The sequence below is a fragment of the Sebastes fasciatus genome, chromosome 12, assembly GCF_043250625.1.
Source record: "Sebastes fasciatus isolate fSebFas1 chromosome 12, fSebFas1.pri, whole genome shotgun sequence".
NCBI lineage: Eukaryota > Metazoa > Chordata > Actinopteri > Perciformes > Sebastidae > Sebastes > Sebastes fasciatus.
In genome coordinates this window covers 1,107,916-1,134,158 of record NC_133806.1, presented here as the reverse complement: position 1 = coordinate 1,134,158, position 26,243 = coordinate 1,107,916, and the positions used below count along the sequence as shown (strand labels likewise).

General features: G+C 44.2%; 1 protein-coding gene and 1 long non-coding RNA gene across 3 annotated transcripts in view; one reads left to right on the top strand and one right to left on the bottom strand.

Annotated features, from left to right (window-relative positions):
* Positions 1 to 13,049: 13,049 nt before the first annotated feature.
* Positions 13,050 to 13,602, bottom strand: LOC141778309 (uncharacterized). Of its 2 annotated transcripts, XR_012596048.1 has the most exons (4): positions 13,461 to 13,602; positions 13,324 to 13,407; positions 13,237 to 13,283; positions 13,050 to 13,181 (listed from the first exon to the last, which is right to left on the bottom strand). It is a non-coding gene; the product is annotated as an uncharacterized LOC141778309 (long non-coding RNA). The 2 variants fall into 2 exon arrangements; XR_012596047.1 differs by having other exon boundaries at positions 13,050 to 13,283.
* Positions 13,603 to 14,744: 1,142 nt separating this feature from the next.
* LOC141778306 (exostosin-1a-like) overlaps positions 14,745 to 26,243 on the top strand; it is a 42,342-nt gene continuing 30,843 nt past the window's right edge. Inside the window, exon 1 of the mRNA XM_074652487.1 lies at positions 14,745 to 15,908. Within this exon, the coding sequence (XP_074508588.1) occupies positions 14,953 to 15,908 (956 nt within the window). The 5' untranslated portion in view covers positions 14,745 to 14,952. The remainder of the gene's footprint in view (positions 15,909 to 26,243) is intronic.

Below are 26,243 nucleotides of genomic sequence, written 5' to 3'. Positions count from 1 at the left end.
CCTCAAGTCAGCTGTTTTGAATTCAATGTGTGATTTTTTTGCGTTTTATAGGCCGCGTACTTTAACAAACTCCTCCTACAGATTTAATCAGATCGACTTGAAATTTGGTCAGAACCATCTTAAGACCTTTAGGATGAAAATGTATTAAAATAGTGAGTTTTTACTGAACGACCTGACTGCGACGTGGCAGCCATTTTTAGCCATTCGCCATGAAACAGGAAGTTGTTGTAACTCCACTGTACATAGTCCGATCTGCCCCAGATTTCTCAGGCATGATAAGGGTCCAGTCCTGAGGACATGTACATGCAAATATATACTCATAGCCCCGCCCCAAGACGTTAGCCACGCCCCCTTTTATAACTCATGAACTGTTTGTCGTGGAGTCTTCTGGCAGGCGTCATTGCGCTCGTCACAGTTCCGGTTTCATTGTTCCTGGCCGCAATGAAACCAGGCATTATTAAATAAATAAATAAATATTCAATCACCTCTCTGCAGTAATGAATAATGTGTTATTCATTACTGCAGAGAGGTGATTGACAGGTAACTGGGAGACAGAGAGCGTGACATATGGCGAGGTGAGCTGCGTTCAACGTCCTGAATAACGTGCTTCTTATATCTCGCCGAGCCGCCGCTGCTCCATTATTTTAATGCATTTTATAGTGAGGACAAGGGAGGAAGACAGACAGGTGCAATTTAGATTCATAGCCCTCGCCTCCTCATTGACCCGGCTGTCCACAAACTACACAGTGTGTCCCCGCGGCCGCCGGATTTATTACCCGTTTACCATCACACCAAGGTCACATTCTCAGCAGCACCTTGGGTCAGCTCTACGGGCTTCCTGGGAAGCATCATGAAAGGTTCTCACTAATGAGGTCCTCCTTTATTAACCTGCTGCCTTCAGGGGTTTCTCTTCTTGTTATCCTGATCGCTCTTTGAAGAACCTCAGTTGAGAATTGCTTTTTATTGTGAAATACTAGATTGTTTGTGATGAATCAAATGCATATAATGCAATCATATCCATATCATATATTTAGCCGTTGACTGAAGAGTGACCAGATGACCGTCGTCGTGTCTCTGCCCATTAAAGAGCTCTGACGGATCTCTCCCTGAGCAGCCGGCTGGCGGCCATTCACTGTTCACTGTTGGGTCGAGTAATTATCATTTGTCAGTGAAACCCTTGAATTGGCTGACAAATGAGGACTGCCTCTCTTACCTGTGAGCTCCTTTATGTGCTAACAAACTCCCCTTTAGATGTATAAACTGGAGGTTATTATCAGTATTCAGCAGCTATAATTAGATGATATTAAAGTCCTCTGTGTGCGTGCGTGTACGCTAAAGATGATGCGAATGCACAAATACAAGGGCGTCCATGTGTGTGTGTGTGTGTGTGTGTTTGTGTGTCTAGGTGCATTAGCAAACACACGCCTGTGTGTACATATGTCCCCTTAGGCCCCGTGTGCCCTTTATTAGCAGCGAGTTGACTCTATTCAGCTCGGCTAGTGATTAAACCTTTTCATGGCGGGAACTTTCACACCGCTGTGAACTGTGTGAGGTGATTAAAGGCTGCTCAATCTGTAGTCCGGTCCCACTGCTGTTCTTCCTCATTGATCTTTCTCAGGCCCTTGAAGTGAGCGGCTGCACACAGCAGGCTGCTCTCATTGGAATAAGACAGGATACGCACCCTGGCCTTCTCTCTCTCTCTCTCTATCTCTCTCCCTCTCTATCTCTCTCCCTCTCTCCCTCTCTCTCTCACACCGCTCTCATGTCAGCAAATATTTCACAGACATGTATCAAATCTAATTACAGCTAAAATTAGCTGCCATGTATGGCTGGCATTTAATACCGTGTATGTGATTAACTCTGTTGTGTTTCTTTTGATATTGTTACATGAATTTAATTAAGCTCTTTTATGTTGCATGAATGCGTATCAAGCGACATTTAAATTACGTGCTCAGAGTGCTGACCTTTATAATGTATGATACATAACTCAAGAGGAACCGATGTTACAGCCACAGATGAGCCCAGAACCACGCTGCTGATGTGAGGTTGCAGACTGCAACCGACTGAAACTTCTCCCGTGTGTCGAGCATGACGCCGGCGACCAGGACTCTCTCTCTAGAGTCAGAGTTTGGTTTGAGGACCCGCTCATTCTAAACTAACCAAAACAAACAGTTCTTATTCTCATGTGATTATAAAGAAAACATAGTTATGAACATTATATTCCATTTCTGTTAAAGGGACTATTTGTGTGTGAAAAGGTTGTAACCTATAAAATTTGACCTTCAGCGACTTTCTGTGTTTCCTCTGTCAGCCAGTAATGTGAAGATTGCGGGATGTTTTTTTCCAACGAAAATCCGACGGATGCGACGTTATGCGTGCTCGCTAGTGTCTTTACTCTCTTCAGCTCCGCTAAGGGGCTAACACTGTGCAACCATAGCTAAAGTTCGGTTAGAAATGGAGTCCACTAACGCCAACAAACGTCCAGCCTCTTCGATTCATGGAGGGACCTTCGTTTGGTTTTGGGGATCAAAACGGACAATTGGACAGGTAAGCTAACATTACTGCCAAGCAGGTGAAATATAGAGTGATGTTGTGGTTTTATCTGTCAATCACGTTCAGTCTCGTGTCTGTTGTCTCACAGTTTTGACCGATGCTCGCTGGTGTTTACGTAGTGCGAGCACAAGCGCAAGCAAGAGGACGCCGACTGTCGTTGACTTAACGACCACAAGTATCACTATTAAGCAATTTCTGATTCTTACATCGAGCCTCTTTAATAGATCTCCCTAAATCCAACACACTTGACCTTTAAAGGAACAGCGTGTAGCATTTAGGGGTCATTGTGTTTTTGTTACCTTAGAATGAGACCTTCATATCTACATAGGGAGCGGGTCCTCTTCACGGAGTCATACATGTTTCTACAGTAGCGGAGAGACTTTCACGTTACCTGAAGGCCACGTAGTTCTCCGACACGCTTGGAAAGGAAGGGGTGAACGGACGGGTAGTCAGCCAGACACTAAATCCTACACACTGCTCCTTTAAGCAAGTATACCATGTTCACCATTTTAGTGTAGTGTGTTAGTGTACTAACATTTGGTAACATTTGGTAATGGGGTACTGGGTCCTACTGGGTCCTGCTGGGTCCTGCTGGGTCCTACTGGGTCTTGCTGGTACCTGCTGGGTCCTGCTGCATCCTACTGGGTCCTACTGGGTCCTGCTGGGTCCTGCTGTCTGCATGTCAAGGTGTCCTTGAGCGAGACACTGAATCTCAAGTTGCTCTCCGGGCGCTTTACAGCAGTCCACTGCTCCTCAGGAAGGGTTAAACACAGAGGTCAGATTTCATCTATGTACCTGTATGTATATGACGAATTAAGTTACGTTTTTAAGTTTAAGAGCATGTCATCGGTTTTGAAGATATTTGGTCAAACATTTCCTGATGGGAAACATGAATGTCTACCAGATTTACAGATACTGAGACAGTTCAGTAGAGAAGTAGAGAAGTAGAGAAGCAGAGGAGGGATACATCCATTTTGGATGTATCCCTCCTCTGCTTCTCTCCTTCAGTCTTCCCCATCTTCCTCATCCAAATTGAGGCTCAGATTTGAGGTTGTTCAGATTTTAAACCCCCCCTCCCCAAGATAAATTTGTGATTTGTGCCCACATAAATGAGACTTACTTGACTTGAGTACACAGCTGGAAACACAAATCCAACGTGTTCCCTCACTGCACAGAGAGACGAGTAAAGGCCGGGAGGAGAAGGGTGATTACATCACCGACGCTATAGATGCCAAAACACTTCCCACGAGGAGTTTGGAGCCTAACAAGTGCTTTCAGGACAAACAGCAAAGACTGATTGTGGTAATGTTCTAATATCAGATTTGATCAAGCAGCAGATGTATTTTTTTATTGCAAGTCATTACTGCTGCCATACCTATTAGCATACAGATGGCTTCCGGGGCCTATGGAGACCCAGAAGTTATTGCATGTGTAATTGAACCAGATCTCTGCTCTGTGATTGAGATGTTCCAACACACACACACACACACACACACACACACACGCACACACACACACACACACACACACACACACACACACACACACACACACACACACACACACACGTTGCCGTGCACACAAGGAGGTGCTGAGCATATTGTGTGCACACACAAACGCGCCTACACACAAGTGCTTCTTCTCATTTAGTCGCAATTTTTTTCTATATTAGAACAGAGAAAGTAGAAGAAGAAGAAAAATAGGAAAGAGGAATATGATCACGTCATTGGTCGACACAACACGTCAATCTCCTGTAGACTGTTTGAACTATGAATAACACACGGATGATGTCATTAAACATCATTACAGACTGATAGATATCTCTCATCATTGGGTCGTCCTCAGACGGGCTTTCCAGGGGAGCTTCTAGCTATCTCAGTCCACCATACATCTGGCTAGCTGTGTCCAGCATCTGTCCTCAGTACGTCCATGTATGTTGGTGTGGGACGTCCCCGTGATCGATGCCCGTGTGTTGGTTCCCACAGCACCTGCATGCTTGCTGGGAGTTCTTGAAGTCTTTGGCAGTGAGTCTCATTCTCCTGGCTGCCACTTTCTCACTTTAGCCTTGGTAGTCCATCGTACAGATGCTTGTTGGTAACGTGCTCGTTCTGGTTGATATTTAGTCCCACGCACAGCATTCTGGTGTAGCACCCATCCAGAGTCTTCTGTAGGGGGGGGGCTTCAGGGTCCAGCTTTCACAGCCATACAGGAGAACAGAGTTCACAGTCGCGTAGAAGAAGCTTAGCTTGATGTGTCGGGAGGAGGTTGGAGTTCCATACACAGGCCATGCCGTTCAGGGCCCGTTCCTCACCTTAAGGTCCTGCTCTGATGAGTTGACTCATGAGCCTCAGTATCTGAAGTCATTGACTTCCTTCAGAGCAATGCCCCCTGCTGTCTTTAGGGGTGGATGGCCAGGGAGGATGTTGTAGGTGATTACCTCGGTTTTCTTTGCGTTTAGCCGGAGACCATATCTCTGATATCTCTAAATCCACTATTCCACAGATGGATCTGGAGGAATGTGAATGCAAATAATCAACATGTTAACCAAACTACTGGATGCAAATGAAAAAAGGAAATTAACAAATATTCTGTGTCACTTTCTGCTCACGGATGTTTTTGCATTCTTTTCATTACCAAGAAGGATTTAACAGGGTCGCAATAGGGCGGGGGGGCTTTTTAGTGCTGCCACTCACATTTATGTGACAGGTCCTTATGGCCGCAGCACATCACAGAAATTACAGCTGTGAACTGAAGCAGACTTTCTAAATCCAATCGAGTCTAGAATTTATTGTGGCCTCTATGGCATCTTTCCAGATTCAGATGATCCCTGAGATGCTTCTGGTAATGGCAGTCTGCCTGTCAGTCGGTCAGTCAGTCAGTCAGTCGGTCAGTCAGTCAGTCAGTCGGTCAGTCAGTTGGTCCAACACTTAAGACCATAATAACTCAACAACTATTGGATGGACTTCCATCAAATAGTCCAGACATTCATTCATGCTCCTGCAGATTTAGTTGATCCCCTTCCTGTGGCTGTCAAATTTGTAATATTTACAATACTTTGGTTTATGGCTAATATCTTTAAAACTAATGACATTCATATCAGCCTCAGATATACTTTGTGTTTAGCGCTAATTAGAAAATGTTAGCATGCTTGATTGCACCACTCTCATATTCTCTGTTAAATGTGAAGCTACAGTTAGAAGCTAGTTAGCTTTGCACAACAACTATAAAAAGGGGGAAACAACTCGCCTGGCTCTCCAAACGTAACATAATGTGACACTTTATTTCTGGTTACATTACCTACTGTGTGCAGGTATGAGGAAACATATACAAAACCAATGTTCATGCTACAACAGAGAGCTATAAGAACTGTTAATCAGTCGGGTTATTATGAACCAACCAACGCAACATTTATTACTTATTACTTACATGCTTTAAAATTTGTGTGATCTAGTTGATCTCTAAACTGCAGCGATAACGTACAAAACCATTTACTTCTGAACTGTAATCAGAGGTAATTAGAGACAGAATTAAGGGGAATAGATATGTTTAAAAAACAAGGATAAGGATAAATATAAAGAATAGCTGTATATGATATAGGAATATCTTATCTTATCTTATATATCTGTCACAGGGGTGAACTTGTGGTTGTGACCAGGAATTAAAAACGTGTTGTTCACTTTGCAAATTTAAAAACATGTTTAAAAATAAGGTTGTAAACGGGCATAAAACTGAAGTATGATTGTTATTGAGTATGAAACATTTGGAACTCTGTTATTGTTTCTGTTTTGTTGTTGTTGTTGTTTCTGCAGCCTAAACTACGTAGTGAATGAGCTGCCTGTTAGAATATGCTGAGTGAAAAGGTTAGGTATAATAAGCTTAAGCTTCAGCCTACACCTTTTCGGTCAAAACCTTTTGTTTCTTTTGTTTCTGTTTAGTTTCTTTCTTATCTTATTTAATGCCTTATTGTTGCCTAATCTTTATTATGTGCATTCCTTACGGAAAATTGTTAGAAAGGACCGAAATAAATGACTACTACTACTACTGGTTTGTTTACAGGCCTCGGCCTACCTACAGAAACTACAGTGTTGAGAGGAGTTCTGGGGGTTTGTGTGCAGAACTAAGCTGACCGGCTGCTGCAGCTTCATTTAATGCACAAACAGGAGAGTGGTATTTATCTTCTCATCACACTCTAGGAAAGAAAGTGAATGAGCACATTTTCCTCAATATCGAGCTATTCCTTTAATAAAAAACAATTTTGGGGCTACTGTACTGTAACATGAGAAAATATCCCTCTCTGCGACTTGTTGCCACGAGAGGAGGAAATGTGCAGATATGCAGTGAGTAGTCCTCAATGGTGATCCTCCCGGCCCTCAGCGCATCGACACACCGACACTTCCATTTGTCCCGTGAACCCGTCGTCTCACTGTTAGTCCTGATCCACTCAGAGGTGATTTGTGCATTTCAGCTTCAACACAGATGGATGAGCCCCCCCCCACCAAGGCTGTCAGTCTCAGTCAGGAAGGGACATTAAATTACCACATCCAAGGCTGTGCTCTACATGAAAGAGCCACACACATACACAAGAGCATTCACACATCCACAGATGACTGCGTGTGTGAGTGTAGTCATGCATATGTCTGCACGGCTCTAGCACATACCACACATTCATATTTTCATGTGAATATGTGAGTGGCATTTTTTAAAATCTGCATTGCATTACAGTTATTAACAAAAATTAATGACCTCAAAATGTACTCAGAAGGAAAATAATAAATCTCCATTTGGCTGTTTAGTTGCCTGGCTGGCTGAGTCGCTGGCTGAGTCGCTGGCTGAGTCGCTGGCTGGCTGGGAGAACTATGCTGACCTGGGTGCATCCAAATTAGATATTGGCATGGTTGCGTGTATTACACAGTGGGAGTGCTGCTCTGGCTCACTCACCCTGCTGCTCCAAATCTGGCCTGTGCTCAGCTCAGCAAACACAATGCAACAGCAGGGAGACAGCATCTCCTCTGTCTCATTAAGCTGCAGATAATAGCTAGACTAAAGCACAGCCCCACAGATGGGTTTTTATGTTTTTTCTCTTGAATCCTACATTTTTGTTGATTTGTCCTTTACGCTGTCATCACGTTGGTTTTGAAGTGAGGCATCCAAAAGTGCAAAAATAAATCCCCGACTGTAAAGTGATGGGACTGTCACAACTACACATGGATGGGCCACTTTAAAGAGCTTGAATTAAAATCCGCTGACATATAAACAAAGCGCATCTGATCATTCTAGTGGCAAAAACTGTGGGACATCCATCTATTCACATCAGTCACCAGCGGCACCCCCCTCGTAAATTAGTTATAGGGATGAAAGAGAGAAGAGATGGAAAGAATGCCAGAGAGCAGCGGAGGGGATGATAGAGAGCAGGAGCAGAGGAGAGAGGAGAGACAAAGAGAAAGGGAGGAGGTGGCCATCATATCCCTCCCCGTCTTTGATCAGCGGTCCATGGGGAGCTGAGGCAGTGCAGATAGCTGGTCCACAGCTCCTGAGGAACGCAGCTTCACATTCCTCCTTCGCTCTTTCCCCGCTTCTGCAAAATCACTTCTAGTCTTTCAGACCACAGCAGCTGTGAAAACACATCATGGCTTCCTACATGCCAGAGAAGACCTGGCTAATGCTCTGCAGGGCCATTGTCCTGCTGGTCCTCGTTCACTGGTGCGATTCCTCTCATCACAAACTCTATTCTGTTACTTCATGTTGTCTATTATATTCCTATTTACGCTGACAATTATTAATTTCTCTTGTGTAACCCTCCCAACAGAAAGGTCAGAGGTCATGTTCAGCTACAGAGCAGCACTGGTGTGACTCAGGGATCCAGTGTTTTGCTCAAGGGAACCTCAGCAGGACAAATGCATGCTGATGAAGAACCAGAACCGTCCAGAGAGAGAAAGCATCAGAAGATCTCAGAATCCAGCAGCCAGATCTGCTGGTTCTCCTTCAACAGGCATAAACAATCAATCTCTCTCTCTCAGCTACAGGATCACCTGTCGATACAGAGACCTGAACCCTAAATCTCTTTGAAGCGTGGTCTCAGTCCACCGGCCCGCTGCCGGGATGGTTTATGGTGACGGTGCAGTGAAGGTGCTGCAACTGCTAAGAGTCATCTACCTTTGAGTTTAAACTAACAGAACAATAAACAACAAGCGCTGGAATATAAATATAGTGTGATGAGCTAGATCACAATGTTTGTATGGCCTGCATAATTATGCTCAACACTTCGTCAGCCGAACTCCAGTTATGTTAAAAAAACAGTGTAAATGTGAGTGATATGGTTGTTTTTATTCAGGTTATAGTCATAGACTATTTTCTTTTTTTACTCAGACCTTATATGGAAAAAACAAAAGGGAAAAAGGGAACTCACAAAATCAGGAATATGGAGGATGTTTTTGAGAAGAGATGGAGTCTAACAGAAGGAACGCATGCAGATATATACACATGCCTGGAGGTGACCTGACATGTGAAAGCGGACGCATGTGCGTGCCCATGTGAATGATATCACTATATCTCTCTCTATATTAACTTATTTTTTCTATTAACTTATTTGTTTATTTAATGTATTATTATTATTATTATTATTATTATTACTTTGTTTTCTTTGTATTATTATTATTATTATTATTATTTTATTTTTTAATATTCTATTCTTTCTTTTTATTATTATTTTTAGTATATTATTTTTTTCTTTTATTCATTTTATTTCAATTTTGAATGCTGAAGTTGTTTTCTTTAGTGTACTTCTTGTGTTCGTCTCTAAGCTCAACTACTTAAAAAAATGGTTTATCTGATCTACCACCATCCTCTGTGGTGGTAGATCAGTGACCTCAGCTCTTCATCCTCTGTGGTGGTAGATCAGTGATCTCAGCTCTTCATCCTCTGTGGTGGTAGATCAGTGACCTCAGCTCTTCATCCTCTCTGTGGTGGTAGATCAGTGACCTCAGCTCTTCATCCTCTGTGGTGGAGATCATTGACCTCAGCTCTTCATCCTCTGTGGTGGAGATCATTGACCTCAGCTCTTCATCCTCTGTGGTGGTAGATCAGTGACCTCAGCTCTTCATCCTCTGTGGTGGTAGATCAGTGATCTCAGCTCTTCATCCTCTGTGGTGGTAGATCAGTGACCTCAGCTCTTCATCCTCTGTGGTGGTAGATCAGTGATCTCAGCTCTTCATCCTCTGTGGTGGTAGATCAGTGATCTCAGCTCTTCATCCTCTGTGGTGGTAGATCAGTGATCTCAGCTCTTCATCCTCTGTGGTGGTAGATCAGTGACCTCAGCTCTTCATCCTCTGTGGTGGTAGATCAGTGACCTCAGCTCTTCATCCTCTGTGGTGGTAGATCAGTGACCTCAGCTCTTCATCCTCTCTGTGGTGGTAGATCAGTGACCTCAGCTCTTCATCCTCTGTGGTGGTAGATCAGTGACCTCAGCTCTTCATCCTCTCTGTGATGGTAGATCAGTGACCTCAGCTCTTCATCCTCTGTGGTGGTAGATCAGTGACCTCAGTTCTTCATCCTCTGTGGTGGTAGATCAGTGACCTCAGCTCTTCATCCTCTGTGGTGGTAGATCAGTGACCTCAGCTCTTCATCCTCTGTGGTGGTAGATCAGTGACCTCAGCTCTTCATCCTCTGTGGTGGTAGATCAGTGACCTCAGCTCTTCATCCTCTGTGGTGGTAGATCAGTGACCTCAGCTCTTCATCCTCTGTGGTGGTAGATCAGTGACCTCAGCTCTTCATCCTCTGTGGTGGTAGATCAGTGACCTCAGCTCTTCATCCTCTGTGGTGGTAGATCAGTGACCTCAGCTCTTCATCCTCTCTGTGGTGGTAGATCAGTGATCTCAGCTCTTCATCCTCTGTGGTGGTAGATCAGTGACCTCAGCTCTTCATCCTCTCTGTGATGGTAGATCAGTGACCTCAGCTCTTCATCCTCTGTGGTGGTAGATCAGTGACCTCAGCTCTTCATCCTCTGTGGTGGTAGATCAGTGACCTCAGCTCTTCATCCTCTGTGGTGGTAGATCAGTGACCTCATATCATATCGTATCGTAAATTCGTGAGCCTGGTTTAATAGCTCAGGGCTTATGCCCTTTTCTATCCATAGGAAATGGTTGGAGGGAGGAGAGAGGAGATGGAGGAGGAGCCCAGCTGGTGCTGAGGCATCGTGGCCCACGCCCGGCCAGTTGAGGAGTTTTTTTAATATATATATATATTAGGGGTGTTGCGGTATACCGATTTTGCGGTAATCGCGGTATTAAAAACATGAAAATAGTAATATCATGTAAATAATCAAGCCACGATATATCGTGTTTAATTCAATTTAGCTCTTGGTTTATATATATATATATATATATATATATATATACAGAAGAAGGCAGAGATCAACAACTGTCGTACAAGAACAACCAAGGCAAAAGCCCAACAAGAATACACAGAGGTCAACAGAAAGGTAAAGAAAAGGGCGAAGAAGGACAAGAGAAATTACATCGACAGCCTGGCTTAAGAAGCAGAAGAGGCGGCAGCAAAAGGACACATGAAAGAGCTGTACGACACCACCAAGAAGCTGTACAGCAAGACCAGACAGACAGATCGACCAGTGAAAGACAAGGAAGGGAAGACGATCACAGAACTAGAACAACAACAGGAGAGATGGGCAGAACACTTTGAAGATCTCCTGAACAGACCTACACCACCTAACCCTCCAGACATTCAACCTGCGGAGACGGATTTGCCCATCAACTGTGGAGAACCCACCAAGCTGGAAATTAAAAAGGCCATCACACAATTGAGGAACAACAAGGCAGCAGGACCAGACAACATTCCGGCAGAGGCGCTGAAGGCAGACATGGACACCTCCGTAGAGATGCTGCACCCACTGTTTCAGAAGATCTGGGAGAAGGAGGAAGTACCAACAGACTGGCAAGAGGGCTATCTGGTCAAGCTCCCCAAGAAAGGAGACCTGAGCAAATGCTCTAACTACAGAGGAATTATGCTTCTCCCAGGAAAGATATTCTACAGAATTCTCCTGGAACGAATAAAGAACGCCGTGGACCCACTGCTAAGAGACCAGCAAGAAGGCTTTTGGCAGAATAGATCATGCGTGGACCAGATCACAACTCTCCGCATCATAGTTGAACAGTCATTGGAATGGAATTCTCCACTGTACATCAACTTCATAGACTGTGAGAAGACATTTGACAGCGTTGACAGAAGCATCCTCTGGAAACTACTTCGATACCATGGCATTCCAGAAAACATGGTCAACATAATCAGAAACTCTTACGCAGGGATGACCTGCAGAGTTATCCATGGAGGACAGCTCACCAGAAGCTTCCAAGTGAAGACCGGCGTCAGGCAAGGCTGTCTACTGTCCCCTTTCCTCTTCCTCATGGTTATCAATTGGATAATGAAGACCACAACAGCACAGAGGAGAAACGGGATCCAGTGGACACTCACAACACAGCTAGACGACTTAGACTTTGCTGATGACCTGGCTTTGCTGTCTCACAGTCGACAACAGATGCAAGAAAAGACAAGAATACTGACAGACACATCATCACAAATAGGCCTCAACATCCATAAAGGGAAAAGTAAAGTCCTCAAGGTCAACACAACCGGCGAAGACTCAGTGACCTTGGAGGGAACAGCACTGGAAGAAGTAGAAGCCTTTCCATACCTCGGTAGTGTCATCAATAAACAGGGCGGAACGGATGCAGATGTCAGAGCCAGAATCGGCAAGGCAACTAAAGAACATCTGGAGCTCCAAAGAAATCAGCCGGCGGACAAAGCTCAGACTCTTCAACTCCAACATCAAACCAATACTCCTCTATGGTTCAGAGACGTGGAGGACAACCGAGACCACAATAACAAAAGTACAAACATTCATAAACAAATGCCTGAGGCGCATCTTAAACATCCACTGGCCGGATACCATCAGCAACAATGATCTTTGGCGGAGAACAGGTCAAACACCTGTTGAAGAAGAGATCAGGAGAAGGAGATGGGGATGGATTGGCCACACACTCCGGAAACCCGGTACCCTTAGATGGAACCCACAAGGCAAAAGAAGGAGAGGCCGGCCCAAGAACACCTGGCGCAGGGACCTTAACACGGACATCAAACAGACCGGGCTGACATGGAAACAACCGGAGAGGAAAGCCCAGGACAAAAGACTCTGGTGGACTGTGGTCAACGGCCTATGCTCCACAAAAAGGAGCGATAGGCTTTGAATGAATGAATATATTGTTTTTTTCCCCTTCTTTTTTTGTTTTTCTTCCTTTTCCTCATAACAAAATAAAATTAAATGAAATATGGATAAATCAAAACGGAGAGAAAAAAAAATTCAAGAATTTAAAAAAAAAAAAGAAAGAAAGAAAGAAAGAAAGAAAGAAAGAAAGAAAGCTTTAAACTCTTCTTCCTCCTCTTCCTCCTCTCTGGATGTGAATGGGTGCACTGGAAGCCCCGCCCACCTCGGATGTGACGCTGACCAATGGCAACGCACCGTGAGAACAACGTCATCATCATCATCAGTCGGTCGGTCAGCAGCAGCAGCAGCTCCACACAACAGCTCCTGCTAGAGAGAGAGCACCTCCTCACATCAGCTCCTGCTAGAGAGAGAGCAGCTCCACACAACAGCTCCTGCTAGAGAGAGAGCACCTCCTCACATCAGCTCCTGCTAGAGAGAGAGCAGCTCCACACAACAGCTCCTGCTAGAGAGACATCAGCCTGCTAGAGAGAGAGCACCTCCTCACATCAGCTCCTGCTAGAGAGAGAGCAGCTCCTCACAACAGCTCCTGCTAGAGAGAGAGCACCTCCTCACATCAGCTCCTGCTAGAGAGAGAGCAGCTCCACACAACAGCTCCTGCTAGAGAGACATCAGCCTGCTAGAGAGAGAGCAGCTCCTCAGACTCTCAGTCTCTGACCCTCTGGAGGAGACATCAGCCTGCTGGCTCCATGAGGACACAAGAAAGAGGACAAGAAGGAGAAGTAGTGAAGGACTGAAGAGAGAGAGAGAGAGAGAGAGAGAGACTTTACTTCCAGTCAGTGTTAATGTTACTCTGATGTAGCCTCTAAGCTAACAAGCTAACAAGCTAACAGGATGTTTCACAGGCTAGCCTCTCTGTTAGCATGTTAGCAGCTAACTAGCAGCTAACTAGCATGCTAACACGGATGGAGAGATTCTCTGTGTAGATTCAGTAAACAGTTTATAATGATAACTTTAATCTGTCTGTTGATGAAGTGAAGAACTGAAGTGAACTGTGTGTGTTGATGTGTAGAGCTCTAGTGGCCGTCTGGATGATCCTTTACAGAAGAGACAACAACAGTTCTAACTGACCAGCAACAAGTCTGAGACACACACTGCTGCTGCTTAACAAGACTCTGCTTAACAAGTCTCTGCTGCTTAACAAGACTCTGCTTAACAAGTCTGCTGCTTAACAAGTCTGCTGCTTAACAAGTCTGCTGCTTAACAAGTCTGCTGTTTAACAAGTCTCTGCTGCTTAACAAGACTCTGCTTAACAAGTCTGCTGCTTAACAAGACTGTTTAACAAGTCTCTGCTTAACAAGTCTCTGCTGCTTAACAAGACTCTGCTTAACAAGACTCTGCTGCTTAACAAGTCTGCTGCTTAACAAGTCTGCTGCTTAACAAGACTCTGCTTAACAAGTCTGCTGCTTAACAAGTCTGCTGCTTAACAAGACTCTGCTTAACAAGTCTGCTGCTTAACAAGTCTGCTGTTTAACAAGTCTCTGCTGCTTAACAAGACTCTGCTTAACAAGTCTGCTGCTTAACAAGACTGTTTAACAAGTCTCTGCTGCTTAACAAGTCTCTGCTCATCTACTGCTACTGTTGGTATTAGTTAACATTCAGCTGAACAGTAGCACCCTGGTGAACATGAGTACAGTAGTAAACTAGTAGAGTAGTACAGTCTAGGTAATGTTATACAGAGGAAGGTAGGAGCTACTTTAACGTTAGATCCTCGTTTCTGAGCGGATCGAGTCTGTTTAAGAGGAGAAACTGATGTCAGTTAGTCAATACAACTGTTGAGGAGGAGGAGGAGGAGGAAGAGGAAGAAAAGGAGGAGGAAGACTAGGAGGAAGAGGAGAAGAGAGGAGGAGGTGGAGGAAGACTAGGAGGAGGAGGAGAGGAAGACTAGGAGGAGAGGAGGAGGAGGAGGAGGAGGAGGAGGTGATGAACATTGTAAGTCGCCCACATGCTCTGGATGAGTTCCCGGCCCTGTGAAAGGCATCCCGAGCAGCAGCAGGTGGGAAGATGGCGGAGGATCGTCCCCGCAGCAGGAGGTGGTGCTGAAACCTCAACTGGTGGACGTGTTGTTGGATTTATCTCCGGACATCTTATCTCAGATCGTAGGACACATGCAGGCCAAAAAACGGTACTTAACTCTGTTCTCCGCCGGCGCGTGTCTCATCCTGTTGTTCTGTTTTGGGGGGATACCTGTCCCGCTGTCCTCCAGACGGGGCCCAGGTCCCGGCCGGCGCGATGATGACCGCGGCCTCGCCGGTTCTCATCCCGGGGCGCGGTGGCGTGGCTTCCCAGGATCCCTGCAGCCCTTCAGCCGCTGGGACCAAGACAATCACAATGAACACATATCTCCCCGACAGAAGAGGGACGCCAACACAGGCGTGTACACCGGGAGACGCTGCAGGATGGAGTCCTGCTTCGACTTCTCCCTGTGCCAGAGGAACGGATTCAAAGTTTACGTGTACCCGCAGCAGAAAGGGGAGAAGATGTCAGAGAGTTATCAGAACATATTATCCTCTATTGAAGGATCCATGTTCTACACACCTGACCCGGGACAGGCCTGCCTGTTCGTCCTGAGTTTGGACACTCTGGACCGGGACCAGCTTTCACCCCAGTACGTGCACAACCTGAAAGCGAAAGTCCAGAACCTTCATCTGTGGAACGGGGGCAAAAACCACATCATCTTCAACTTATACTCCGGCACCTGGCCGGACTACACGGAAGACCTCGGCTTCGACATCGGCCTCGCCATGCTGGCCAAGGCCAGCATCAGCACCGAGAACTTCAGACCCAACTTTGACGTTTCTATCCCCCTTTTCTCTAAAGAACACCCGAGGACAGGAGGGGAAAGGGGCTACTTGAAACACAACACCATCCCCCCTTTTAGGAAGTACATGCTTGTTTTTAAGGGGAAGAGGTACCTAACGGGAATCGGTTCAGACACTAGAAACGCTTTATATCATGTCCATAACTCGGAGGATGTGGTCCTCCTCACCACCTGCAAGCACGGGAAGGACTGGCAGAGGCACAAAGATGCACGCTGTGATAAAGACAACACCGAGTATGACAAGTAAGTACCATCCACTTGTTAATTGTTGTCTCAGCTTTTCACTTCACACCAAACAGTTGCTGTATCGGTCTGGGTTATTTCTCCCACTATGTTTTGTCAGTATTGTTTTACTGCTTCAGCTCACACTCTAAGACACTCAGTCCATCTCCGATGATGACGAGGTAAGTGTTGAGTGAACGTTTTGACAGAACATCTGTTTCCTCCTTGGATTGCTTACAAGATGGGCTCTGTAACCATTGGATACCGTAGTCCACTCACACAGTATGTTAAATTGGCACGGGTCTGATTAGGTCCATGTCCCTACAACACTCATTCATTACAATGGTAAATATTTTTCAGTTTTCGGGTCATGTATTGTTGCCGCCTCAGGCCTGGCATGTCATAATTTTGTCATTATACTTCCCAGAGATGAGTCAGTATTAGGGATGTTAATAATTAACCGTTAACCCACATTAAGCATTTTAACCGATTAACGCTACGGGTTAAAACGGTTAAAAGAAATGTTAATAATCCACTCAAAAACTGAGGCGGAGCCGGAGTTGCAGGAAACAGGAAGCTGGCTCTGGTCTCTCCAGCTCGCTTAAGAGGAGCGGAGGAGTTGTAGTTTCGTAGCATTTATTCACCGACAAATAAACTGTACACACACTGCTACACCTACGTTCACAGCTAGAACGCCACCAACAACCTCACACTCACCACCAACACACACACACGCGGTCGCCAAAGTTACGCAGACTACGTGTGTGGCGGCGAGCACGAAGCCTCCGGCAATGCCAGGGCTGCTAACGTAGCACAAACACACACACTGTTTGTTGGACACTCGCTAAAGTTCCCTTTTCCTAGATTTCTTTTTGCACATCTGATTTCCTCAACACCAGTAGAAACGCTTTAGTGGACAACAGTGATTTGTTGCTTTGAACTAGTCCTCATATCATATGATTTTATTCACCAAATTACACATCACGAGGCACAGATACTGTAAGTAGATTTGCTTTCAATGTCAGCCACAAGAGCCAGTGTATTAATGTAATTCAATTGATATCCCCATCTGTCTGTGCAGCCTGCTACTCAGCGGCGGATAAATCTGCTTCTCTTGCTCTCCACATTTCCACCTTTCTGCCCGTCAGTGTTTCATGAGTCCTGATCCTCTCTGACAGAAATTGTCAATACAGAAATGCATCCACTCAGCTCCCAGTTATCATGATGCACACAGATATTTTTATGAGTAAGTGAATGGGCTACTACAAGCTGAAAAGTTGCTCAGTAATATAGTCCCCTGTAACTAGTCCCCATTCCTGCAGAAGGCAATATTGCACAGCTCCATCACCTTAACAAGTTGCTCTGTGATCATCGCCCGGTCCTACAGTTAAGCCATACTGTTTTCTGTGCCCAAATCTGATGAGCAAACTGGCGTCTGTCTCCCTGCTTTGGGCCAGTTGGGATTCATTTCGTGTCCCCGGCAGACTGTGCTGTGTTGTTACTGGTGACTGTGTGGCGCTGGGTGTTTGACTGTGGCTCTTTGGAGTGGATTAGAGGGGACAAAGCGCTGGTGCCAGCGAGGGGAAGCCACTCTGGCCCTCTGTTTGCTCAGTCATTTCCCAGACAAACTCAACTGCATCAGCCAGGAATGCCCTGGCCCCAACCCGTGTCCTGCGTGACCCCTCCGTTGTTTTGGGGCATGTTGTGATTGACCCCCATGTCAACTTTTTATCATGTTGTTGTCAGTTCGGTTTGGTTAACGGACCATTTCAGTGCATGTTAAGGGGTCTGCTATGAAACGTAGCTGCATCATGGATTACAGAGAGAATAAGGTGTTTTCTTTCTCTCTCCAAATCATAAACTGGTTCTGATGTGTTTTCATATCGTGATGTCTGATGTGTTTGCTGAGCATTGATCCTCAAAGGATTCTCATCCTTGTGTCTGCCTGTGAAGGTAGGTATCAGCTTATGCGGTTCATTCGTTGGCTCAGCAGAATAACATTCTCAATATCACTCTTAAGACATGAGCTATCTGCTCTCTCTCTCTCTCTCTGCTTCTTTCTGCCAGCTCGCTGCTCGCTGCCAAGCGCTGCCAGGGAGTGATTTCACACAGTGAGATGGGTGGCATCAGAGTCATAACCCAAAGGAAAAATTAATCCTCCTGTCATTAAGTAGCATTGGGTGTATCTCTCTCTCTCTCTAGCCCTCGCAGGCTTAGCTTCATTGCATGGCTACAGTATGTTCAGTGGTTCTCGAGTCAGTACATCCTCAGTAAGCCACATCATTATCAGTCAACAGGCTTTGGCGTGATCCCTGGTCCACTGCAGAATTCCTGTTAAATTAAATAAAATTAATTTACTGATCCCTGCCTTACCTTCTCCTTGTACTGGTAGAGCCCGCACATTCAACAAAGTCTGTATGTAGTTCTTGCACTTAAATGAAGAGGAGCATACATTAGTTTCAATTTGAAAACTTGACTGTCTCCCTTGTTTAAGCTCATATGAGACCGTTTTTATCATGCTGCAGCGTATGAACTTACAGGTCTGTACACTCCATGATCAGATCTTACTCACATTATTATGACCCCAGTTAGCCAAAACACATGCTGAAGTAGTCTCACGTCTTGCGTTTTGTTTCAATCTCATATATTGGACATAATCTAGGAATGTTACTGTTTACGTCATGGAAAGCACAAAGACAAAGGATGTGCTTTCCACGATGCAACCAGTAACACATTAGATAATGTTTCTGCAGGTTTACATTGAAGTGTAAAGTGTTGATAATGTGAGGACTCATGATCTGTTGCATCTAATCACCACAGGCCTTGGTCAAGGGCACCCATCATTCAGTCAGTCATACACAAATACGTCCGTCTGTACAGATAGATGAAGCCTACAGTAGTAGTGAACTCTGGCTCTGCTGTTTAAGAGTGGACACTCACTACAAAGTCTGAACTTCAATACCAAAGTTTTCATAACACCCACATTTTCCATGGTCTGTGTACATGAAAGAGGCAAAGTGAAAAGTGCATCTCTGAGTCAGATATTATACATTTTTTATGAGAAGTTTGTTTGGACCGGATCTGGTGAAAAATATCTTGCAGTGTACAGCGATTTTACAGAACACAGTTTGAGGCTATTGGGACTCCTCTTTTGCAGTTCACTAACTTTTAAATGTGTGTGTGTGTGTGTGTGTGTGTGCAATAATAGCCCACACATTTCACATTTTACCTCCACTGGACTTGAGTTTCATACCTGTTGGTGTCATTCCTGTTTTATCCCTTCAGATTGTTTCTATTGTGGAGGATGCTCCAGATGTTGTGGGTCTCATAAACTGAAGTGTAAATAATCCTCCAGAAGGTGTATGACATGGTAGTATGATTGCATCTGTGCATATTGTGGGTTCTCCTGGTTCTCTTCCTGTATTGAGCTTTATTAATTGATCGCTTTCTTGGCTCTAGTCACCAGCACAGCGGACCAAAATCCTGTCATTACAATGAGGTTTTTATTGAGTCTGTTTGGAGTGCAATTTGGGTGGAGTTGTGCCTTTTTTCAGGGGGAAATCCAAATGGTTACTAGTCTGACAGGACTGATTCATAAGTCCCCAAAAGTGGAATTATTTTCAGTCGGTAATCATACCCAGACCTGTGCTATATCCCTGGCTTGGCACTCCGCTGTACATTGCTTTCCAAGGGGGTGAGACTCAGAGGGGCCAACATTGTGGGTGGGACAGTAGTCAAGGAAGCCAGTTGCCAAGGAGATCAATATTTCTTTTTGGGTCAACTTTCCAAATGAAAAGTGTCTCTGACTTGTACTGTAGACAACACACGAGTTGGAGTAGGCTGGTTGTAACATGCTGCAAATTCTGAATATATTGAATAAATGGGCTGCGCTCTTAAAAATATCTCCCTGATTCAGCAGCTGTTTGTTGGACAGACAGATTGAGACTCAGGTTAAGACATTAGCCAATTTGTAAACGTGTCACATATTTAAACAGCTAACTACATTTATGAGATTTTTCCCAAATGCTGTAGTACTGTTGGTAGTACTGAGCTCTCAACGCAGGTGTATAACTGTGAGTGAGTTGCAGCGTCCTGTTGTACAGCCCTGTGGGTCAGACGGTACAGTCTGTGGTCTAACTGGGTGGAAGTAATAGTTTCTGTGCCTGGCTGTGGCCCTTTGTGCAACAAATCCCTCTTATCCTCTCCCACTGACAACAAGGAAGTTGTGACAGACTGAATGCAGCCTCTCACCATAATTACCATGTAATGGCCGTGTCATTTTTGTATAATAGTTCAGACTTTATTCTCCAGATGTTGGCTTGGAATGTATCTGTGGTTTTGATGCACACTGTGTATGTACATGTGTGGCCTGTTGGAAGGGAAAATTCTGTTCCATCTGGACGCTGCACTGCATGGTACACTGTCTCGTTGTATTGTTGTGGTGGCAATTTTAGTGTGTTTTTGATAGCGCGTAATATTTATATATCCAATTCTCCAATCTTGAGATTTTGTGGTCTTTTAACAGCTTAAATGATATAAAAAATGTTGTTACTTATGTCTGCTTGTGGCTCGTTTAGTTTATCTTAGTGGTGATATCAATCTGCTAGTTACCTTAGGTCTCTACAGTAAAGGAAGTCTTTTAGGATTGCTTTGCTTGTACACATCTTGCAGACTCCCACATATACCTGTACATTACATACAGTATGTCAGGAAGAGTCAAGGCCAAGGTGTATTGTTGTATCTTTGCATTACAAAAGGCCCCGCATTTGTAAAGGGTTGTATCAGGTATTGCAAATTCCCCTGCCGTGGGACTAATAAAGGATTATCTTATCTTATCTTATGATGCAAAAATGTCTCTTAGCTATTCAGCCTGCACGATATGAGGAAAATCTGCGATAACATTGTTCAGTATTGCGATGACGATATGGCTTGAGATAAGTAAACAAATATCTAAGTGTGCATATTAGCTTTACATTTTTTATCTCAGCCTGGTTGTCTTTTAAATTCAGAGCCGGGTTAGAATTATTTCCAGAGCAGCAACAGTGATGTTATCAACAGCAAAGTCACCATATAAACTCATTAATATCTCACTGGAAATAAATCTAAAATGTCAATAAAATAAATAATATTCCCGGGTCAAGTTTAGAAAGGAAGAGGGAGCTCTGCTTATGTGAGTCACTGCCTGAGGGTACCGCTGGTAGAGAGAGGAGGGGCTGCTTTGTCTCAGCCAGCAGATCAGTTTACAAGAATTTGCCAAAATTTGAAGATACACAGCAAACTAAGCTAAACAGTTGGACTACATACAGACAGCTTTTGTTCTGGCTTATGTAGCTGAGGGTTGCGTGGCAGTTATACTTTTTGATAATAACACGAAGGCTCTGTAGTCTGCACTAAAACGGCAACAACTTTATTACTCCAACCTCGTCAACAACAGCACATCACCGGTTTACTCCTTCTGTTCCAACCTTCACAATAAACTCCCCGGACACATACACTGGAACACGTCATTAGAGTCATTCAGAGCCTTCACCAAGAGGCATCTCAACAAAATATCTTACCCTCGTTTATATATCGCGATGATGGAAATACAATTTATTGGTCAGCACTATTCACCACCTACCTCCTTGTTCGTATTTATATCCTACTAGAAATGTCTGGATTGATAGGGCATGTTGTTAGAGGATTAAAAATGTCAAGTTATACTCCACATATTTGTGTGTTACTAGTAAACTACAGTATGTCTCCATTTGGCTTGTTTACCTGTCACGTCCCTGCTGTTTCCAGCCAGTGGGTAGAGTCAACTTTTTGCTCCCCTCTTCTCCACACTCCTTCAGACATCTGCACTCAGCCGCTGTGTACAAGTCTGTAATACAGCCAAAAGAAGAGAAGAAAAGATATACAGCAGGAGGCAGGTCAGATGCAATTTTAACCTCAAACTGAAAGCCCTCTCACAGCTTGTTTCCAATTAAGAGGCCTTGCCAAGCGAGAGAGAGTACAAGATGGATAGAGTGAGAGATGAGGGGAGCAGGAGATGAACTGAGAGAGCGAGTTGGAGGGAAAAATAGGAACACAAAGAGAAGGAGCAGTGAGAGTCTGACAAAGTGAAAGACAGAGGGAGAAAGTAAAAGCTAGAGAGAAGCAGAAAAGAGGAAAAACCCATGCCAGCCATCCAGCAGTGAGAGGTGAGTGCAATAGCTGGCTGGGTGCTGACGTTGGTCTGCTAGGTGTATTTATAGACTTGCTGGGTTTTAATCCTCAGTATTGGCCAAAGCCCCTGGCAGAGGGCTGCTAGCCAACTTGATGCAGGCTTTACAGAGCTTGGGGAAAACGATAATCGTTGGGGGAGGATGGTCGATCTCTGAGTTCCTGCACATTAACTTTAAATGCCCTATATTGTTTATTTTTTTTCCTGAGTAACTGAATGCTTCCCAGTTTGCCATCCCTTTTTCAGATTACTTGTAGCCAAAAGTTGCACTTGAACACTACTCAAATACTTAAGCCGACGGTCAGATGACCACCTTCATGCATGTGCGTTCTGTGCGTGTATGATACTGGTCTTGCTCTATGCTCAGACTACTATTTTATCAGATATGTATAACAAAAAGCTATAAATGGCACTGTTTGACTAAGGTTTGTGTTGCATTGGAGTTTTTAGCCCATTATCATTGTCATTTGCATTTCAATTTGCTCACCGTACACATTGCATAAACTGCAGGCCGTGTTTGGCCACAGTCACATAACGACAGCCCCGTGGTGCCCAGCGGGCAACAGTTGGCGTGGTGTGTCATGGCTTTTTAGCAGACTACTGAGATTCGTTGTAGTAAAGGTACCTGAGGAGATGCAGTATTCCCATGATGATGGTGTGTTTTCTCTGGACTGGAATGAAGGTGAATGATTTGTTTACAGTTTACCCTGTTCAGTCTACAGCCTGTATTTCTATTATGCTTTGGTTTTGGAGGACTTTATTGCAAAAACTGCGACGTTAGTTAATTCTGTGACTTAAATTTATGAAAAGATCCTTTTTCTGGAGGGCTCATCCAGTCGCCGTCCTTTATAACTCAGCTCTGCCAGTAAACCATTGACAGTTGGCCCTGAGTGATGCAGCAGGCCGTGAAGGAGGCTGGTAAACCACAAAACCACTCTGCACAGATTATATGTTTGCTCTCTATTGATGCAGCCTAGAAATTACACTTACATGACCACACAATCATTTTTGAAACGGTCAGTGTTTTATTACAGTTTCTGTATGAAAGTGAAGGCCTTTAGATACCAACACACAGTGACTGGGATCGAGAGGACCCAGCAGCAAGTCTTTGTGCTGAATAAACTCAAGTCCCTCATGTTGCTTCCTGAAGTTACATTATTCTCTCAGCTTGGTCTTGGTCTCTCTATTGGTGCTTATTGTCACACAGTTCCACCTATAGCTTATTCATGTTATGTTCTCTCTCACATTTATCTTTACAATGAAGACGAGAGTAGCTATAGGCATCTATTGCTAATGAGCTATAATAGAGAGAGTATAATGTATTGTAGCCTATCACACAAGCAATACCGAGGTGGCGGTTATACAGTATACATTTTATATAGGTGTACCTCCAATACCTTGTGTTGTCAGTTTAGTTATGTTGCTGATTTCACATCTGAATGTTCCAGCACATTCTAACGTTTTTTTCCCACTGGCTGTTGGTTTCTCCATGTCTCGTCTCCAAGACTGTAAACTGGTTGAATCCCACAGAGGAAACTGCTGGCACAATCAGCCACTGAAACAATGAGCTGAGATGAGCTCTTCTGAATGCTGTGATTGGGAACACCTTTCATATCTTCGCCTTCTGATGTTCATCTTCCGTAATAATGATGGACAATAGAACAGGAAATGTATGTCAGTATTCTTGTTTGGCTGTGAATTTTAAGTAATTATATGATAGTTGGATGTTTGAAAGATTCTTTCATTAAAGCAAACTCCATAAATGACTTCAACCAGATGTGCACAGTGCAGCTTCTTTCTCATGGATGCTGTGTAAGAGGGGATTTATTTATCCTATAGGTCTAATGGTCCATAGCTGTGTGTGAAGGGCTGAAGTAGATGGATGATGCACAGTTTCCTATAGAGCCAGGGGATTACAAACTACTCATATTTAGAGAGCTCATGGTAAGTGATAGCTAAGGAAACAAATGCAGGAAAATGGGATAACTGAGCAGCCAGGCTATCACATGGCCGGCATTGTTATTCTTCATAACAGCGTCATGTCGTGCAAAAATGACTAAGCTGACTCTGACTTCTGAGTAAAGAGAGAGGCACGTTGGGCTGACCTATTGATTTAAAGCTCATCCTGTTTACCCTCAACACCGTCGGTGTGAGTCGAGCTGATGACCTGTGCAGAATGCCATCACCTTCAGTCCTGTCACTTCCTACTGTACTTTAAGTAAAGAAGAGATGCTGTGGATGAATGAATGTCATCTGAACTACAAATACTTGGTACAAACATAAACTAGGGCTGTCAATCGATTGAAATATTTAATCGCGATTAATCGCACGATTGTCCATGATTAATCGTGATAAATGTAGCTTAAAAGGAGATCTGTCAAGTATTTAATATCAACATGAGTGGGCAAATATGCTGCTTTATGCAAATGTATGTATATATTTATTATTGGAAATCAGTTAACACAAAACAATGACAGGATGACTTGGTCAAGGGACCCCTTTGAAAATCGCCATGCCAGTTTTTCCACGCCAAAATTTGATATAACTTTGGAGCGTTATTTAGCCTCTATGACATGGTTGGTACCAATGGATTCATCAGGGTTTCTAGTTTCATATGATACCAGTATCTTCACTCTAGCTTTAAAACTGAGCCCGCTGCAACCTAAAAATCACAAGTTGCATTAATGTGTTAAAGAAATTAGTGGCGTTAAAGTGAATTTGCGTTAACTTTGACGGTCCTAATATAAACATTTCGATTTGTAGATGTTTCAAATGCTCATCAGTTGTAGGTAAACCAAAGGAATTTGATCAAGCATGTGTTTGCTTTATTTGTATGATATTTTGCAGATATCTGCCAGTTGAAATAATTGTCTTCTTATACAGTAAGTGTGTTTACGTGCTGTGTGGATGCGTGCACATATGTCTGCTTAATGCCGTAAACTACCGAAAGTGAACCGTTTCCCAGAAGCAGTCTACTCACCTCTCAATTGATTGCCATCTCATTTTTCACTGCCAGGATTTATAGAGAGGGAGGTCGAGGGTGAACAGAGGGTATTACCATCAATGTTCACATCTCATCACTCATCAGTTACAACCAGTGCCTGGGAAGTAGCTAGCTCTACACTACCTTGACTTCAGCTCTTGGTCGGAGACTTGGTATGACCTGGTGCGGCCTAATTTAAGAATAGTCAAAATCTGGCAAATTGTGGCATTATTGGAAGTCATTTTAGTCTTATATACTTGAGCATGTGCTTGAGTGGCCCCTCTCTCTCTCTTTCACTCTCTTTCTCTGATTCAAATTCAAATGCTTTATTCGCTTCAATGGGTTTTAGCCGCACTCTTTGGAGGCTACTTGTTCAGGACAGAGGGCAGCACCGTTTGCTTGCTGTGCTCCCTCTCTCTCATGTCCTGACAGGATGATGTATGTCTTGTCCTTGGCAGACATGTGCAGGTGATGTATTCCACTTGGAATGCTTGGAGAGAGAGTGGAATAAGTAGAAGGATGTCCACGTGCCAGGCACAGAGTGTGGTCCATTCCAGGAAGCGCTCTTCTGTCATCACGTGGCGGCACACATCGCCGTTTCCTTGCTCCTTGACAGATGTGATAAAGTTGGGCTAGATGAAACAGTAAGGCAGGGGGTAGTAGTAGGGGGGGTTGCTGCCAAACTAACTTTGATCTACGGGTGTGGAAAAAGTGAAACATAAATGGTGATGAAACACAAGCAGCACTTTATGGTGATGGAGATGAACAGGGTGACCTTCATGAAGGGTAGTAACTGAGATTGATCTAAAATCCATTTTTATGGTGTCTTGACACTTTGGCCTGATTGGAATGGGTGGTCCAGACCTCAGGCAGCTTTTCTGGTACGTTTGTTAAAAGCTGTTTTTGTACTAGCGAGCGAGAAACTGCTCTCTTCTCCACCTCAAACCGTTGGTCTGTGGTCCTTTTCTGCTGGTGCCATCTGCTGATATGAATAATGTGTTTGGTTGATTGAGTATGAAACAAATATTGGACCAGATCTGAAAAGCCCTTTTGGTGATACAAAATGTGATAAAGAAGCTAAGAAATGACAGAGATAGATGTCATATTAATATTTGATAGGTTTCTCTAACAAAGCCATCTAAAGTGCCGCTGATGGAGCATCTTGGGA